Source organism: Sinocyclocheilus grahami, unplaced genomic scaffold, assembly GCF_001515645.1.
Source record: "Sinocyclocheilus grahami isolate Dianchi unplaced genomic scaffold, SAMN03320097.WGS_v1.1 scaffold63.1, whole genome shotgun sequence".
NCBI lineage: Eukaryota > Metazoa > Chordata > Actinopteri > Cypriniformes > Cyprinidae > Sinocyclocheilus > Sinocyclocheilus grahami.
The window spans coordinates 840033-857632 of NW_015505242.1; the positions used below are offsets into that span (position 1 = coordinate 840033).

Genomic DNA, 17600 nt, shown 5'->3' on the forward strand with positions numbered 1-17600 from the left:
CTCTCTCTCTCGCGCTCTCTCTCTCGCGCTCTCTCTCTCGCGCTCTCTCTCTCGCGCTCTCTCTCTCGCGCTCTCTCTCTCGCGCTCTCTCTCTCGCGCTCTCTCTCTCGCGCTCTCTCTCTCTCGCTCTCTCTCTCTCGCTCTCTCTCTCTCGCTCTCTCTATATATATATATGCATACACACATGCACGCATACATACATACATACATATATATATGTGTGTATATTTATATCCATTTCTTTTTAATTGAAACAAATGAAGATATAACTGAAGACTTAAATACACCAAAGACAAACATAGAATGTGTAGTGCAACGATACTCCCCAACCTTCCAATACATGTGAGAAGTTTGTATAAACGAGTAATAATAACAATAGTAGTAATAATAATATACAGTTGTAAAATATAATATATACAGATCTAGTATGTACACATTACTATTAAAAATATATATAAAGAAAAAGGAGAGAGATATTTTTGTCATTTAAATATATGTAAAATTCAAAGTATAGTAAATAATTGTTTTTGATGCTCCATATAGATTTGGTTGTGTGGGTGTGTTTATGTCTGTCTGTCCATCAGGTGAATTCTCCTGCTGTTACGGAGCAGTGCATGTTATCGGAGAAGCTGGCCTGGCAGAAGGAAAAAGCAACTCTTCAGGCTGCGCTGCGTAAAGCAGAGACCGAACTGTCAAAAGTCACTGCTAGCAATGAAAACAGACCCAACTATGACCTCTCCAACAACAAGGTTAGTTGGATTAAAGTTTCACAATGTATAATTTGTCCTTTTCTTTTAATTGCTTGTACAGTTGTTTGGTCGAAAATGTGTACTTGAAGCACCTTTTTGAGATTTTAACTTCTTTGAATAATTTAAGAACGCATTCACTGTTCTCTGATGTTGGTTAATGTTCAAATTAAATTGTTAAATAAAATGGTAGGTTTTTTTTTTTTCTTCACATGATTTAATTTTTATAATTTTTTCCCATCAACTCAAACCCCCCTGCAGTTCCCTTACAAACCCGGTTTAGGAAACCCTGGTGTTGTGAATGAGTCTTGCATAAGAGTGTCGCGTGCTGCTTTAAAATTAAGTGAAGTGACATGTGGCCAAGTATGGTTACCCATACTAGGAATTAGTGCTCTGCATTTAACCCATCCTAAGTGCACACACACAGCAGTGAACACACACCCGGAGCAGTGGGCAGCCATTTATGCTGCGGCGCCCGGGGAGCAGTTGGGGGTTCGGTGCCTTGCTCAAGGGCACCTCAGTCGTGGTATTGAAGGTGGAAGAGAGCGCTGTACATTCACTCCCCTCACTTACAATCCACCTGCCGGACCAGTGACTCGAACTCGCAACCTTTGGGTTACAAGTCCGACTCTCTAACCATTAGGCCACGACTTCCCAAAAGGCTAGTAAATTTCAGCGGTGGGAGAGGGGAGAGAAGAAACAAGGAGTTCTGTAACTGACTGTAGCAATCAATTGTGACTGACCCACCGCCTTCGGACCCGCCGAAGATTAAGATGTAAAAGTACATTTTAAACCGTTTTAGTGTGTTTGAACTGCTTGCTTTATGAACCCGTTTCTATAGGTGCAGCGACTTTATGAGAGATACCTGCGAGCAGAGAGTTACAGGAAGTCTCTGGTTTATCAAAAGCGTTATCTGCTGTTGCTGCTGGGAGGGTTTCAAGAGTGTGAACAGGCTACTCTTGCGCTCATCGCTCGTATGGGTGCCCAGCCGACGTTGAGCCAATCGCAGGTCTCCAGGCCTCTAAACCGCTTCAGAGCGTCTGTCAGAGTAGTCATCGCTATCTCAAGGTAAGAAAAATGGCTATGTAGCATGATTAGTACGGCGTTTGGAAAATGCTGGCTTGTAACGGTTTCAGTTTAGACATGTTTAAATTTGAATCGGAGACATTGAGTTTCTTATACCCTTTTTTCTTTTTTGCCTTAATTTACGGGTAGTTACTTGATTTTCTTATTGCTTTTTAGACTGAAGTTCCTCACCAGGAAATGGCAAAGAGCTACAAGGAAAATCTCAGTAGGCAGTGCCACCGTTAACGGGCGTGGAACAGGACCAAGCACAGGTGCGTGTGTAAATCACATGATCTAGCTTGCAGACTTGATTTTGGTAGTTCTACGGGTGATTTGAATCATTAGTCATTTACGTGCCGTCTTTCCTTCTGTCTTAGGTCCTGCTTTGAGGACTGAAGTGCTGAGGCCACAGCAGACTGGAGTTGCGTTCAACTCTCCACCCACACGTGATCATGCCTTGGCTCAAAGGGGCTTGGCCTCGTCTCTGGTGCCGCCACTCAAATCACCCTCCAGACTGAATCATAGGTGAAAAATGTCTTACTACACAAACAGGTGTATGGTGTAACTCAAGATGTAATTCAAATTAAAAACGACAGATTTAATAACTACCCCTCTTTTCTCTTCTTATACCAAGAATGTACACAAGTCCAGTGCTGGGACCAGCTGAACGCTCCTTCAGCTCTACCCAAGATCAAGAACGTTCCCTTACGGAGTATATCCAACATTTGGAGACTGTCCAGCAGCGTCTGGGAGCCGGTTGTCCAGGTAGGATGAGGCCAGCGGAAAATGACCTAAAATTACTGTCACTTTTACATAGGAACCACTCCAGTCTTAGCCTGCATTAAGAAAATTGAGGCAATAGCTTAATTCAACAGCACTTGTGGCATCATGTTGATTTCCATAAATTATTTTGTTAAAAAAATCTCATGCTCACACATAAATGCTAAATCAAACAAATGCTAACACTGCATTTATTTGATCAGATATACAGTAAAACTGTAATATTTTCGTGTTTTATTACCTTTTAAAATGACGACTTCTGTTTTAAATTTTTAAAGTGTAATTTATTCGGGTGACTGGCAAAGCTGAATTCTTCAGCAGCCGTTACTCCAGTCTTCAGCACATCAGAATGATTTCTAAAGGATCTTGTGACACTGACTTGGTGCAAAGAAACTTTTCTTATCATCAGTGTTGAAAACAGTTGCGCTGCTTAATATATTTGTGGAAACTGTGATGCATTTCTTCTCAGGATTCTTTGATGAACAAATTGCATAAGAACAGCATTTATTTGAAATGGAAAGCTTTTGTAACAAGTTTTTTTTTTTAGTGTCACTTTTGATCAATTTATCTGAATATAATTAACTTATTAAAATATATAATCTCAGTGACCCCAAGCTTTTGATTGTGGTGTATTAGTTGCATTAAACCTGGAACATTAAAAAAATCTGCACTGACCTCTGCTGGACAACTGAAGCACATCACCAAACAATCACTCTTGAATTCCGATAGTAGTGGAATTTGTCAAAACTGTACTTAGACCGTTTCTGTAACTGATTACACAAGACGGTTAGTATTTTTTTTTTACATTACGAAGATCCCTATTGACAGCTAAAGGTGAAAGTATCCAAAACCTTAAATAATGGCCATTTGTGACCTCTGACCTTACCATCTTACAGTCCCCAGAGCGAACAGGAGGCATAGCCTCCCTGATACGATGAGCTATCAGCAGAAGTGGTTTCTAGAAAATAGAACCTGGCTGTATTTGAGTTGTTTGGCACCGGGGTCCATGTGGCCTTTAGGTGAGTGACGGTCTGGCCTCACTTCCATGTTACCCACTCACAGAGGAGTTCAGAGAGAGGTTCACCTTCTTGTGTGATCAGTCACGTTCTGGTTGGTCTTGTTTCACACAGGTGTGCATGCCTGTTTGTCTGCACGAATGCTCCCATGTGCCTGTGCACTGTGTGTAGGGTGATTGGCAGGTTAGGCAAATGCAGGAATGATATTTCTAATCATATTGTGTTTGTGTATTTTTATTATTTTTTCGCAGGTTCACCATCAATGCTTCCATATGCCAGAAAATCTGATCGATGAATGAAGAAATCTTATCACTAGTGCCAGTCGGTGTTTTACAATCATACATTTTTAATTGCTATCTTTTTTTATGCTTTATCATTTTAGCTGAAACATTGTCACTGATAACGTGTTATTTTGTTTTGCAACCAGTGCTGGATATTTTCACTTTTTTTTGTATGTTATTTTTTCGCAGGTTCACCATCAATGCTTCCATATGCCAGAAAATCTGATCGATGAATGAAGAAATCTTATCACTAGTGCCAGTCGGTGTTTTACATTCATACATTTTTAATTGCTATCTTTTTTATGCTTTATCATTTTAGCTGAAACATTGTCACTGATAACGTGTTATTTTGTTTTGCAACCAGTGCTGGATATTTTCACTTTTTTTTGTATACAATTTTTGAATGGTCTGTAAATGTTCACAGTTTATATATATATATTTTTTACATGTTTCACAATAAGCATTTATTAAGACATTTGCACTTGAATTTGTGATTTTTATGGATGTCACTGTTTAAATGCACATGGTTGGACATGTTTTGTAAAATGTTTAATATTCTTCTTTTTTTTTAATGGACAGTATTTCTATGAAAATCAATAAATATTTTAGTCTAAATTTAGTTATTTTTGGTCTGTCATTTCAATAATTTTTTTTTTAAAAAGTATAGTTCACACAAAAATGAAAATTCAGACTTTCAGAATCTGGGTAACCGAACCGTTTCTGGTGCTGATCGACTTCCATAGTGTTTTTTCCCCATTCTGTGGAAGTCAATGGGGACCAACAACTTTGGTTACCCACATTTTTTTAAAAATATCTTTTTATGTTCAACAGAAAAAAGAAATGCATACAGGTTTAGCCTAGGGCCCCTAGCTGGGGAAGGGCCCTAGAGAAAAAAATATGGGCTTAATATAAAATACAATTTGATATTTATTTCGACATTGTATGTGTTGGCTATGATGTTACACTTTTGTCATTGTTGCTTTCCTTTTAGAGTCTCAAGATTGCATTTCTTAGTAGACTTAAAAGGGTTCATAAAATGGAAAATATGTAGTTGATTTTTTTGTTTTGTTGAAGATCTTTGCACGGTGTGCCCCATCTACTACAACAATATTCTGAATCGGTCAGTTCACAGGGAGTAATATTTGTGCATATTTTATATATCTTACAAGTTCTGACATATACCAAAGTAGCTTTTCCTTATTGATTTAATTGCTGGAAAATAAATAATACTATTTTTTTGACAGAAGACAGAAAATAAGGAATGGCAATCTCGATTTAAAGGCAGATATCGGATAAATTAGTAGTAAGTTTTTGATAGGCCTGAAATGATCTTAAGTAGCATAACAAACAGTAGCGTATTAACTGTTGAATGCTACGTTGATGTCTGTTAGTGGAGGATGTTAACGTTATGTTGGGATTTAGATGGGGGAAAAAATTCTCCAAAGTTGGAATACACGTTGCCATTTGGAAATCAGGAAATAATCCGTGTTAAAATATACTGTTGTAGTTTAAAAACAAAATACATGGCCGTAAAAAACTACGTTTGCGAGAAACCTCATAATGCGTCCACATCTGCGCATGCGCTGAAATTGTGTTGCAATTAGATGCAATTTTATTATTGTGCAATTCATTTGTAAACGAATATGTGAATCGGACTGCTAAGTTTAGAGTTTATTAAAAACATCTTTTCAGATTCTGAAATCGGATTGGATTCATTCGATTGGAAGGAAATCAGCGCGCTCTGCCGACTTGCTTGCTGTTGTATTTAGCTCAGGTTTCGGCGTTTAATGTTGTTAATACTTCACTTTTCGTGAGCCCACCTGAGGAAGTATACTATGGTATTTCTATGTCGTTTCTTTCAGTGTCGTAAATACAGTGTTGACATTGATTGAAGTGAAGAAGAGGGGTGACGTAAAAAAACGCCAGGCCCGGATAGCTCAGTCGGTAGAGCATCAGACTTTTAATCTGAGGGTCCAGGGTTCAAGTCCCTGTTCGGGCGAAACTTTTTTTTTTTTTTTGTGTCTTACTAACTAAAAATGTGCGTGCCGGTACAGTGTACAACAGTGTTGGGGGTAACTCATTACAAGTAACGTGAGTTACGTAATCAGATTACTTTTTTAAAGTAACTAGTGAAGTAATGCATTACTTTTTTAATTTTCAAGAAAATATCTGAGTTACTTTTTCAAAAATTAAAAAGTAACGCGAAAGTAACGCAAAAGTAATATAACGCATTACTTTCCATAAAAAGTAACTAAGTAACGTAATTAGTTACTTTTTTAGGGAGTAACGCAATATTGTAATGCATTACTTTTAAAAGTAACTTTCCCCAACACTGGTGTACAACTTTCAACCCTTTAATTCACGAACTAATAAAACATTAAGATTATTGTAGTTGGCTTTAATTTTAAAATCATATCTATTTAGATTTTTTAAAGAATTGTACACAAACTATTAAATACATTTTATTGATGAATTTAACCTGTACCAAATGTAAATATACAACACCATCTAGAAAACTGAAAACAAATGGAAAATGCACAGCTGCAGCTGATAGATTAGTTAAGGTCACAGAAGCATTTTACAGGCCAGTTATTACAAACACATACCAGTATAAAGGTCAAGGGTCATGCACAATTTGCACCTTGAACACTCTCTAAGCACAATGTATGCGAGCAGTGTGCGATATGAGAAATGCCAGTTTATGAGAAACAAAATCTATACATTTTGCCATTTTATGCGGCGATGGCCTCTGACTGAGATCCGAGATCTTTGCAGTCACACACAAACTACACAAAGGTTTGTTGACTTCCCTTTTAGCAGTTAAGGGTTTGAGGATGGAAGGCGCAACAGTCTGCAATTACCCAAGTGTCATGCACTTTCTGGGCAACTCAAGTGCTAAAAACAAGCCGGTCCTGAGATATATGAAATATATGTTTTACATAACCCCCTCATTCTCATAGATGTTTTATTCACCTGAGCCATGGTAAATAAACTGAAAATATAAGTGAAAAAAAAATCCTGGGGTTTTATCCTATAGACAGAAATATACAACTTCCTTTAAAACGGCATGTTAATAAAAACAAGTCTTGATTTAACCACTGCCTTGGAGTCGTCCTTTGGATATGAATAAAGTGCATTGATGTTGTGCAAATAATAAAAATTAAGAGAGCATGCATTATTTCTACAGTGCAAGGCTTGAATGATCTTCAGTGGTTTCCCCCCTCACAGAAATCGGTGTTTGACCAAATCTATTTTTGCAAAGCTAAAAAGTTCATATTGGCACATTGCATATTATAAATAGTTCTTCCTCCTATTAAAATTATTCAAAGCAGCTCAAATTCTAAACACAGATTTCCTACATCAACACCATGATTTACTTTTTGACAAGAACGGAAATGTCAGGGTCAACTGAACACAAATCTATTAGACCGTTTACTCGAAGGACTTGAGGATGCTTTCTGTCAATAGACTTTCCTGTTCACAATCAAGTATTTTACAGAACCAGTTTTGCAGCTTCTGAAAGGTGGATCAATATGTGAGAACTATGAATAATTGAGTGATTTTGACGTAGTTCATCATTCCCTCAGAAGCTCAAACCATTACAATGCATCTGAAAATTTGACACGATGCCACTCTGTGACGTACAATAATTAAGCTCGGACTCGAGTTTTGTCCAAGAGTATATTTTTATCAGTGTCCAAAAGTAAATGGATGCTGTGAGTCTCTCTTGAGTACTTAATCTACGATACACCTGTTAAGTCCCCTAAAAAAAGACCAGAACACAGAAATGATTATTAGGAATCCAGCACATATCACTGTTGCTTCATATTTACACTTGCATGTTGTACCTTATGAATTTGTGGTGGTAGCTCATCCTCAGACCCCTCCTCGGGCACTGGGTCGTGATGTCTGCCCATTTGGTTCTCCTCAGACCAGCCGCCCCTAGGCATACGAGAAGTTCTCTGGGCTCGAAAGCTTCCAGAAACAGGATCTACAGGAGACAGAATTTGTCGCCCATGTAAAGACTAAGGAGGGGGTGGCACCTTTACATTCTTATGAATTGCAAACAGATTTGTAGTACCTGAGGCTCCGCCGTAGCGCCGTTGGCCTCCGCTCTGCTGTGCTGGCCCCTCCTGGTGTGAGGTAGTTGGGAAAGTGCTGGACCGGGGGAAGTTGCGGGTGGCTTCTATGTCCTCATTGACACTCTCGCTGCTCTCGTCACTCTCCTGTCTGTGCCAGGTGTGTCGAGACACCTCACCTCGCGACTGCTGCTTGTGCATCTACACATACATTGGATATAGTTATTAATATTCAGGTGCAGTCTAAAGACTGACCTCTTTCAACACATTATTGGTTAAAAGGCTGATTTGGACCAGACAGTGAAGGAAAAGCAGCCAAGATGCCCAGCATTCGTGGAAAGTATAGCTAGTGATATTCTTGCCATGTGTTGATCATGACAGTCTCACATTCTTGGATCAGTCCCATACATGTGCATTCACTGATTCCATAAATCCGTAATAAAGTTTTGGTTATATCAACTGTTCATGTGGTATTTTACCTCATGCATGTAGAGGGCCTGAATGCTCATCTCTGTGGAGGCGTATTCTGATAGGATCATACTGGTCAGCTGGCCTTCCCAGGCACTACTGCTAGAGCTGATGGTACGGGCATCAGTGCTAGATGAGGACGATCCAAGAGTTGAGAAGGAGAGAAAAAAGAACAAATTAATGATATGAAATATTACATTTTAAAATCAGTCTAGCTGTAAAGATGCAAAGACACATACATTGCCGTTGAAAAGAAGTATTATAGAGGCTGCATTTATTTGATATAAAATATAGTAAAAATAGTAATAGAGTGAAATATTCTAATTCATTCTATATATTTTTGAAATGTAATTTATTCCTGTGATTTCCAAGCTGTTTTCCAGCAGCCATTACCCCAGTCTTCAGTGTCACATGATCCTTCAAAAATCATTCTAATATGCTGATTTGGTGCTCAAGTAACATTTCTTAATATTCTCAATGTTGAAAACAGTTGTGCTGCTTAATGTTTGTGAAACTGTGATGCATTGTTTTCAGGATTCTTGATGACAGCATTTATCTGAAATAGAAATCTATTGTAGCATAAATGTCTTTGTTGTTTTGAACTTTGTTTTAATGTTAATGAACACTGATTCATCCCAATGAGAATGCATGTGCCCAAAGCTACTCAAAGTGAATTCTAGTGTCATTCTCAAAATCAATTAAAACGCAATAGACTTAGGCTTAGAATAGAGAAAATCAAAAAAAGAATTAATAAAGCGTTTTAATGTAATATATGAAAAAATATTTGATAACAACACAATCATAGATTGTATTAGTATATATTCTATTAATTATTTTAATGAATATGTTACACTTTTATTCAGTCATTACCCTGAGCCTGTCATCGCTCGTCCAGCCACCACAGCTGGATGGTCAGGTCGTGGCAGTCTGGGAGATGGGTAGCTGTTCCGCAGGTGTAGACTCGTGCTGACTGGAGAGATGGAATGGAGGGCGGATGCCCCCTCACTCACTCCAATGGACACAGGATTGATGGAGCACTCTCGACCCAAATGCAGCGAGGCCAAGGAAGAGGGTCCCATCAGGAGATTTGCAATAAGACTGCGAGGCTGAAATGAAACAACACCCAAAATCAGACCTATTTTAAAAAAGCACTTAGTTCTCTTTGTAATTATATTGTATCTAACCTTAAAAGTGGGTTTTCTACTTGGTTCACTTTTCATTAATATCTTTTAGGACCCAGTCTAATAATTTTTAATATAATAGTAATTATTACTATTCCAATTATTGATCAGATTTGCCATTAGAAATATATCATATTATATGTAGTAATCTGGATGGATGGATGTTGGCAGCTCAGTCATTTGGATACCTCTGAATCAGACTGTAGTGAATGGGTTGAGGTAAATGCAGGATTCTCTGCTATGATTCCCTGCTGTCCTGCGGCGGCCTCACGGTGCACCTTCTCTTTCAGAAGGCTGATGAAATGCGTGCTCTCCCTAGGGGGCTGCCAGTGTGGATTTGTGATAGCAAAGTGCATGAGTGACAGTTCAGTCTTCCCATCTTCTGCCTGCTGATAGATAGAGGCCTCTGTTTTACCAGCAGACATCCACTATAGTGGACCAAATAAAAGTCAACAATAAAGATAGATACATGTAGAAAAAAGCACAATCGTGAAAATAATTTGGGGAGAAAAAGGTTTCTGTTCTTACCGCAGGATGACCATGTTGACGGACATCCATTTGTGCAAAAGAGCAAGTATCACCCACACCGACCACGTCCACAGTAAAGTTTCGGAAAAAATCTATGATCTCTAGAGATTTACGCCGCAAGCAAAAAATAAGAATGAAGGGAGTGATGACAGGACTCAACAGCTCCTCAAGAATAAACACCTACAAGAACAGAGATCAAAAGACAATCAACATGAAATTCTGTTATAGAAATGCATGTTATTTATTTCATTGTGAATGGATCATCCATTTTTGACCTCTTAATATTTAATAAAAAAACTGAAACTGCAGATGGGACTTGGGAATTCCCAAAAACATTTGCACTATTTATATGGCACATGCCATTCTCATCATCAAAATCCTGTTTTGATTCTGTAATGCATTGTTTCCTGTGTACCAAAAACTCAAATTAATTTGTGGTCCTTTTTATTTTATGTTTTTTAACTTTGAAATAATGAAAATACATTTTTGTTTTTCCGATTCTCATTTTTATTTCAGTTAATGAAAATGTTATGTTAGATTTCATTAACAACAATAATAATATATTTGTGTTAGGTACACAACGAAGTATTTTTTAAGCTGTTGCTTTACTTACAGCCTTGTACTGAAAAAGCTGTGCGAACTCGTCTCTGGTCTCATAGCGGTGGGCATTACCCTGCCAATGATCAGGCATGTAATGTATGTGTGCCAAGATCACTTTAAGCAGCTGCTCTGGGCAGAACACCATATGCTTGTCTGGGATAAAAGACCTAGGGCATACAAGGATGAAAGAATGAGCACAAAACAGTTCAAAGTTAGGACTTGCCAGTAAATAAAATGGACAACAAAAATCCAAAGAATCTGTTTTATCTTTGTCACACCTGCAGATTGTGATGCAGACCCCAAGTAATGTAATACTGCTGAGCACGTGTTCGACAGCCAACACATCTTCATCATAAATGGTCAAAGCAATCAAAACTGCTAGTATGGAGCCGGCAAAGAATGCCACATTCTTGGCCACCACTGTCAGTAATGGTGACATGAAGCAGTTCATGTACTTCGATGAGGCCTTATAGCCCTTGCTGAGGCGTGACATCAGCTCATGGTCTAGTTCATTGAAGTGTCGGAGGTAAAAACGGCCATACAGGGACCAACATCGAGCACCCAGACTTCCTGGCTCACGCTTGATCACCTCAGTGTAGCTGAAGAACGCATATAGAATCTGCCAAATCAGGATAACTGGACACAAGAGAAGGTTGGCAATTCCAATCCACAAGATCCTTGAGCTCAGACGATCCGCTAGCTCCAAACGGTTCCCTCCACGTTTGTACTCTGGCTTCAGACTCCACTCATTTTCAAAAAGAGATCCAGGGCCCCAGAAGAAAATCAACTCAAAGTTATACTTGAGGCCACGAGTATAAAAAACAGTGTCGCCCAGCAGAGGCAAGCGAAAGCGCACGAGTAGGAGTGACTTATTGACCATCGCGACCATGTAGTTTTTAAAACGCAGTATGCGGTGGTAGATGTCAAGCTCTGTCAGTTCTTTTTTGTGGATGCAAATCTGGTGCTCCTTCTGTATCTCAATAATCCTTGCCTGCACCTCCTGCCAGGTGAAATAAGGAAGGTCCGCCTGCAAAAGAGAAAGGGCTTGTTAAACATTTAAGAATGTGAAATCAGTTGAATACTATAATTTCAGTATAGTACATTTGCTCTGAAAATGATCAGTAGTTTGAGTGGCTTACTGGCATTAAAAACACATACTCTATTTAAGAAAAATAGAGTATGCTTTCCTCCACTGCTGACTCAAATGCCTGTCAGAACCAAAACGTTTTAGTAAATGTGCTACGATGAGTTAGCAGAAAAGCTCACCATGGACATTTTTAGGGCATTGATGTAAAACGATCTGATCTCCCAGTAGCAACAGATGTTGTAGATAAACTTGAAGAGACGATGGAGCCAAAAGACCCCTGATATGATAAGGATGAAGATGACCAAAACATTGTCATGGATCCTAAAACACATGTCAATAAAAGGCAGTTTGTGTTATGATGGATCATACTGATAGTAAGAAGCAATAACATCAATGCCACATCATTAATGACATTTAATATAGGAAATATACCTAGCACTGCACACATCCACTGGAAGAAATGCATCAGGGAGAGGGTCTTTTTTTGGTAAATACTGCACACAGCATCCATTCCAAAAGCATTCATATATTGAATTCCCCAGAACTCACAGAAAGTTGTAAATGTGCCTGAATATTTAAATTACTCTGAGGGTTAAATAGTAAACAATGATGAATCATAGTTGCCTGTATGTTACAGGACAGCAAATTAAACCCATTAATGTTTTGAGAGAAATTTAACAAACAACAAAGATTACATATTGCACATTTCAAAAGGACAAAACACTTGATTAAGTAGACTACACAAGTAGGCTACAATTTACACTGATACATTTCACTATAAATTTAGACAAAGATTTGAAATCACAACATTTTGTTCGCCATAGCTACCCTTTCATTTCTATTTCTATTAAAAGAAATTTAGAGTAAAATAGATTTTATATATGTTTTAAAAAGATGAAATGGCTTGTGATTAAAAACATACATTTCAAATGAATTCAGACACATTAAATGGTACAGAAGAAGGGTCTGTTGTGCAGTCCTAGTGTGAATGGGACATATGGCAGTCCTAACTGTTCTCAGTGGGGTATGCTTGATGCAACAACTGCTCAGTACACTTCGTGAGCTTGTGTGAAAGAATCATTGAATGGTAAATGGGCAACAGCTCGCACTACCTGGCTATATAATGGCTCCCTCTTGTGACTTGTTGTTGCATCAACAATTAATTGACTGATGCAACTAAGTCTGCTTAAGTTTCGTATGATTTTGGAGAGAAACTGACGAGATCATAGTACTGTCAAGCTTGTTTGCAGAAAAACTGCAGAATAAGTGCATGCTGAAATAATTGTTTAAATCTCAAACATGTTTAAATGATATGTGCAGCACAAAAGAAAACAGCCAGTGTGTCTAAATCCAAATTTACACTGAAAAGATGGCACAGAAGCACTTCTGAAGTGGCATTTAGGTGTCTTTACACAGACTGTTTAATGCTGCGCACAGGTGGCATAAATGCATTTTCGCAGCAATTACAATTGTATGCTTTGATACTAGGGGCTGAGTTGGGTCTGAGCAGGAATAGTCTGGCTTTTGTGTGGCCCTTACACTGAAGTTTGAGCAGGCACAGAGCAGCAGAAAAACTGCAGAATAAGTGCATGCTGAAATAATTGTTTAAATCTCAAACATGTTTAAATTATATGTGCAGCACAAAAGAAAACAGCCAGTGTGTCTAAATCCAAATTTACACTGCAAAGATGGCACAGAAGCACTTCTGAAGTGGCATTTAGGTGTCTTTACACAGACTGTTTAATGCTGCGCACAGGTGGCATAAATGCATTTTCGCAGCAATTACAATTGTATGCTTTGATACTAGGGGCTGAGTTGGGTCTGAGCAGGAATAGTCTGGCTTTTGTGTGGCCCTTACACTGAAGTTTGAGCAGGCACAGAGCAGCCTTAACTTGGCTGTGTAAGGACAACTTTAATTTAGTCAGGACAGGCTATGTTATTTTTTAAAGATGGAGTAACAAGAGGGAGTGTGTATGTCTCACTTTATTAGCTCACTGCTCTGAAAGTAAGTATTGTGAAAGGTAAAATATTAATACATTTTGCACTCTCTCCCATGATACTTTCATGATGTATTCAAAAGGACAGAATAATAAAACAATATTATTCCACTTCAATACAGCATAAGTATACACCACAGACACCATAGCCCATATCTCTCCCTCACACACATGATCTTTCAGGTTAATTTGTTTACATATTTAATTAAATTAAATGTGTCTGCCATGTGGCCATAAAACTCTGAATGGAGAGGATCGGGATATACAGGCATACAACATGCAGTGATGAAAGGGTGTCAGTCAGGCTACCACTATTGACTCACAATCCAACACAACCCAATCTTTTATACACATGGATGTGATTACAGTTTTTCTCAAAATATTATGATGAGGACAACAGTGAAGGTACCACTGCAGCCCTTTGTAAATAGTACTAATCTGGAGTAGACTCTGACCCTCCTCTCTGGTGCACGTCTTGAACATTTCCTGTTGTCTGTGCTTCAGTCTGTGGAGAACAGTGTGTGGATGTTTGTGAGGGAGAGATATGCTTCATACAGTATATCACTGGGCTTTACTGTGCTATGCTTCAGACATTTTCATATTAAGGATTGAAAAGGATCAAGGTGCATACATGAATTTATAGGACAAGCATTCATTTCTGTATTAAGGGGTAATAAGAGAGCGTATGCTGGCTGGCAGATTCCTTTTTTTTTTGTAATAAATTTGAAAGATTGGATAATCTTGGATTTGGCACGCTGAAGGTGGTTTATTACAATTTGACAGTGCAAAGCGGCAACATCTTTAATGGCAGATCCCTGGTAATGCATTGTACCAGTCCAGTAGATACACAGATTACAGGTTTGTTGCTGATTTTTTTCACACCTGAAACACACACTCTCTGTCTTGGTCATAGTGCTTCATAAATTAATTAAATCATAAATCCACTCACTTCACTTCTGTGAGATACTGTATGTATGTATATACGTATATATATATATATATATATATATATTTATTTTCTGAAAGCCATGTAAGACTTGTACCACAATTTTTTACAAAAGATAGCAGTTTGAGGACTATTCCTGTAATAATAGAACACACTGTCACTGCTATCAAAAGTTCCTTGTTCATTAAAAGTAAAGATAAAGTAAAAAAAAAAAAATGCCAGTAAGCTCTATTAGTGTCAATTCTAAATCTATCATTATGGAAACCCATTTCCATAAAAAAAAAAGGTAATTGCAACTTTTTATTTTACAATTCTGACTTTTTTCTCACTATTGTGTTTATATTTTACAATTCTAATATGAAAAATTGTGAGTCATAAATGCAGAATTGTGATTTACATGTGGTTTACAGTTTTCTCTTTGAATTCTGGCTTTATTTTTTTGTTTCTGTCCGACAGCTTTATGACTGCGGCATGAAAGCGTTTAGTGTTTTATCGGACTTTATATGAGAATCATGCAACACATGCTTTCCATTGACAGGTGTGGATGAATATATGTAGGTGGATGAATGTATACACATATACTCGTGTATAATAAGAATGTGTATATATATGTATATGTAGGTGTATATATTAAATGTATGCACATATGTGTCAACTTTTTAACTCACAATTCCGTTTTTTTTTTCACAGTTGTGGGATTATATTTCAAATGAAGACTTTTCTTCTCAGAATTGCGAATTATAAATTTGCGATCGCGAGTTAACATCTCGCAATTCTGCCTTTTTTTTCAGCATTTTCAGTCAGTCTCATTTCCGCTGTAACTTTACTTCTAACTTCAACTGTTTTCGGAGCAGCCTCAACTCTGATTGGTTCTGTTCACTAGCTGGGGTTGGATCTGCGATTTTATTGGGTCCCTCTTTTTTGTAGCTGATTGAGCTGAAATGATTAATAACCATCAGACTAAAGCATTTTTATAGAAGGGAGAGAGGAGTTATTTGGAAAGCATTTTTAACTAAATTGCATGTTTTGGAGGTTTTCATTAAACTCTCAGGCATACAAGCTGAATATATCCTACAATGATTCATATAGGGGAATATATAGCATAACTACTGGATTTAGTGGCCCCTTGGGAAATGTCATAAGTGCATATCCTGGAAGAGGTCACCCAGTACTCATCATAATACTGCTCAATATATTTAGTAGTTTACATCTGAGAATGACATGCAGTCTCACATTGCTCCAGGGAATCTGTTCCTGCAGTTAGTGTGCTATTAGGTGCTGAATGAAAAGTGTCAGTCAAATGCGTCGTAACTCGACAGGAAAAGCTGCTCTTTGTGTCCCTTAATTGAAACATTCGGAAGAATAACAACTCTTCAAATTTACCAACATATCCATCCGCAACTCTAGATGAAGTTAATTTCATTTCATCTTAAAAAAACATATACCAATATACTAGACCACATTTTGTCTATAATAAACATGTTTTTAAAAAGCAGGAAAAAATGTAACAGAAAAGAACTCTGTACCCTATTCATTGTGTTCAGGTCAGTAAGTCTCTTAAAAATCATATAATTTGCCATTTAATGACACAGTTAGTGTTGCTTTTTATATTGTAAAATATGTTTCAAAAGCTTCTCTTTTTTTAATGGAAATATAATGATTATGTTAAAACAGTTAATAGTTAAATAGTTAAAAAATGTCAGTGACAAATAAACAATTTCACGGTTCTTCTTAGGCAGGGCCGTTTCTAGCCAATTTGACGCCCTAGGCGAAATCCCTATTGCCACAATCTGCCACAAATACTGCCTAAACAAAATACTGATTTTGTGCACTTTATTTACTGTACCAATATTTTAAATTGGCCTTTGAACTTAGCTTTATTGCAAAAAGTGTTACCTTGCCAAAGCACTGACAGAGCCCATCGATCTAATGGCGTTGTTGAGCGCTCCAAATGCAAACTTTGCATGCAACAATCAGGCAGCAATTGATAGCACTCTGATCTAGTGGCATACAGGCATCGTCAGATTGACAGTACTCTAGCCCAATAATGTTGGGGGATCCAGTGGGGGCCGCAGTCATATTTCAGGGTGACCGTGCCACTCTTTATCACAACCCTGCTAAAAGTGCCAGTACCTGCGCTCATTGGTGCCCCTTCAGCTGGTGGCTGAGAGAGATAAGAGTTGAATGATTTAATACATCCACCATCTGCTATACTTGACTTCCATGCAGACTGGCACTTTATGCAGTTTGAAGATGTTGCAGATATGAACTTGTGTTTGAACTTGTTGACACTGCAACACCTTCTATAAATGTGTATTGATGAGTGAATCTGCTCTACTCCACCCACTGCACTTCAGTCTCTGCATCTGTCTCACTTCAGATGCAGAAATATGTGTCAGAAGTGCAACCATGGAAACCCATCGCAGAAGCACATCCAGCACATGGGATATTAGATCATTCAGATAATGGAATCTAAAGCCTATTGCTCTTTATCTAACGTATAACGCATTCGTTTTCACTGTTTCATATAGTGTATCAATAACGTACGCTTGACGCATCTCAAACGCACTGATTAAAGTACTATTTGCTTTATTGTAGATTCAGTGTACAGCTGAAATATATGTCATATGTCTGCGAAGGCATATTTCTGTCATCTTACTAGCGGTATGCACGGTAAAATAAAGGCGAACTTGGGGGGCTGTCTTTGCGTGCGGTGCGCCGCCCAACCGGAGATGCACGAGCGGACACTGGCTTATTCGCTCTGGTGCGGACACCGGAGTCGGCGAGGTATGTGTCTAGACACCGGAGTTTCGATTAAATAAAAAA

General features: G+C 38.1%; 2 protein-coding genes and 1 non-coding gene across 3 annotated transcripts in view; 2 read left to right on the forward strand and 1 right to left on the reverse strand.

The window, feature by feature from the left end:
• LOC107584825 (pericentrin-like) overlaps nucleotides 1-4043 on the forward strand; it is a 53586-nt gene extending 49543 nt beyond the window's left edge. The window contains exons 44-49 of the mRNA XM_016271591.1: nucleotides 585-749; nucleotides 1588-1814; nucleotides 1989-2083; nucleotides 2189-2336; nucleotides 2446-2576; nucleotides 3859-4043. Coding sequence (XP_016127077.1) covers nucleotides 585-749; nucleotides 1588-1814; nucleotides 1989-2083; nucleotides 2189-2336; nucleotides 2446-2576; nucleotides 3859-3902 — 810 coding nt within the window. The 3' untranslated portion in view covers nucleotides 3903-4043. The remainder of the gene's footprint in view (nucleotides 1-584; nucleotides 750-1587; nucleotides 1815-1988; nucleotides 2084-2188; nucleotides 2337-2445; nucleotides 2577-3858) is intronic.
• Nucleotides 4044-5814: 1771 nt separating this feature from the next.
• On the forward strand, nucleotides 5815-5887 carry trnak-uuu (transfer RNA lysine (anticodon UUU)). The gene has a single exon. It is a non-coding gene; the product is annotated as a tRNA-Lys (tRNA).
• Nucleotides 5888-6356: 469 nt separating this feature from the next.
• On the reverse strand, nucleotides 6357-14655 carry LOC107584826 (autophagy-related protein 9A-like). Its single transcript, XM_016271592.1, has 12 exons — nucleotides 14602-14655; nucleotides 12264-12325; nucleotides 12011-12152; nucleotides 11023-11771; nucleotides 10758-10911; nucleotides 10145-10324; nucleotides 9805-10044; nucleotides 9306-9541; nucleotides 8447-8564; nucleotides 7970-8168; nucleotides 7737-7879; nucleotides 6357-7651 (listed from the first exon to the last, which is right to left on the reverse strand). The coding sequence occupies exons 1-12, from the start codon at nucleotides 14653-14655 to the stop codon at nucleotides 7643-7645; spliced, it is 2286 nt and encodes a 761-aa protein (XP_016127078.1). The 3' UTR covers nucleotides 6357-7642.
• Between the last annotated feature and the right edge of the window lie 2945 nt (nucleotides 14656-17600).

Coding starts and splice junctions, on each gene's coding strand:
- LOC107584826 (XM_016271592.1), bottom strand. CDS start 14,655: ATGCATTACCAGGGATCTGCCATTAAAGATGTTGCCGCTTTGCACTGT. Junction 12,326..14,601: donor CCGCTTTGCACTGTCAAATT/GTAATAAACCAC, acceptor TGCTGTGTGCAG/TATTTACCAAAAAAAGACCC. Junction 7,880..7,969: donor GCGCTACGGCGGAGCCTCAG/GTACTACAAATC, acceptor TGTCTCCTGTAG/ATCCTGTTTCTGGAAGCTTT.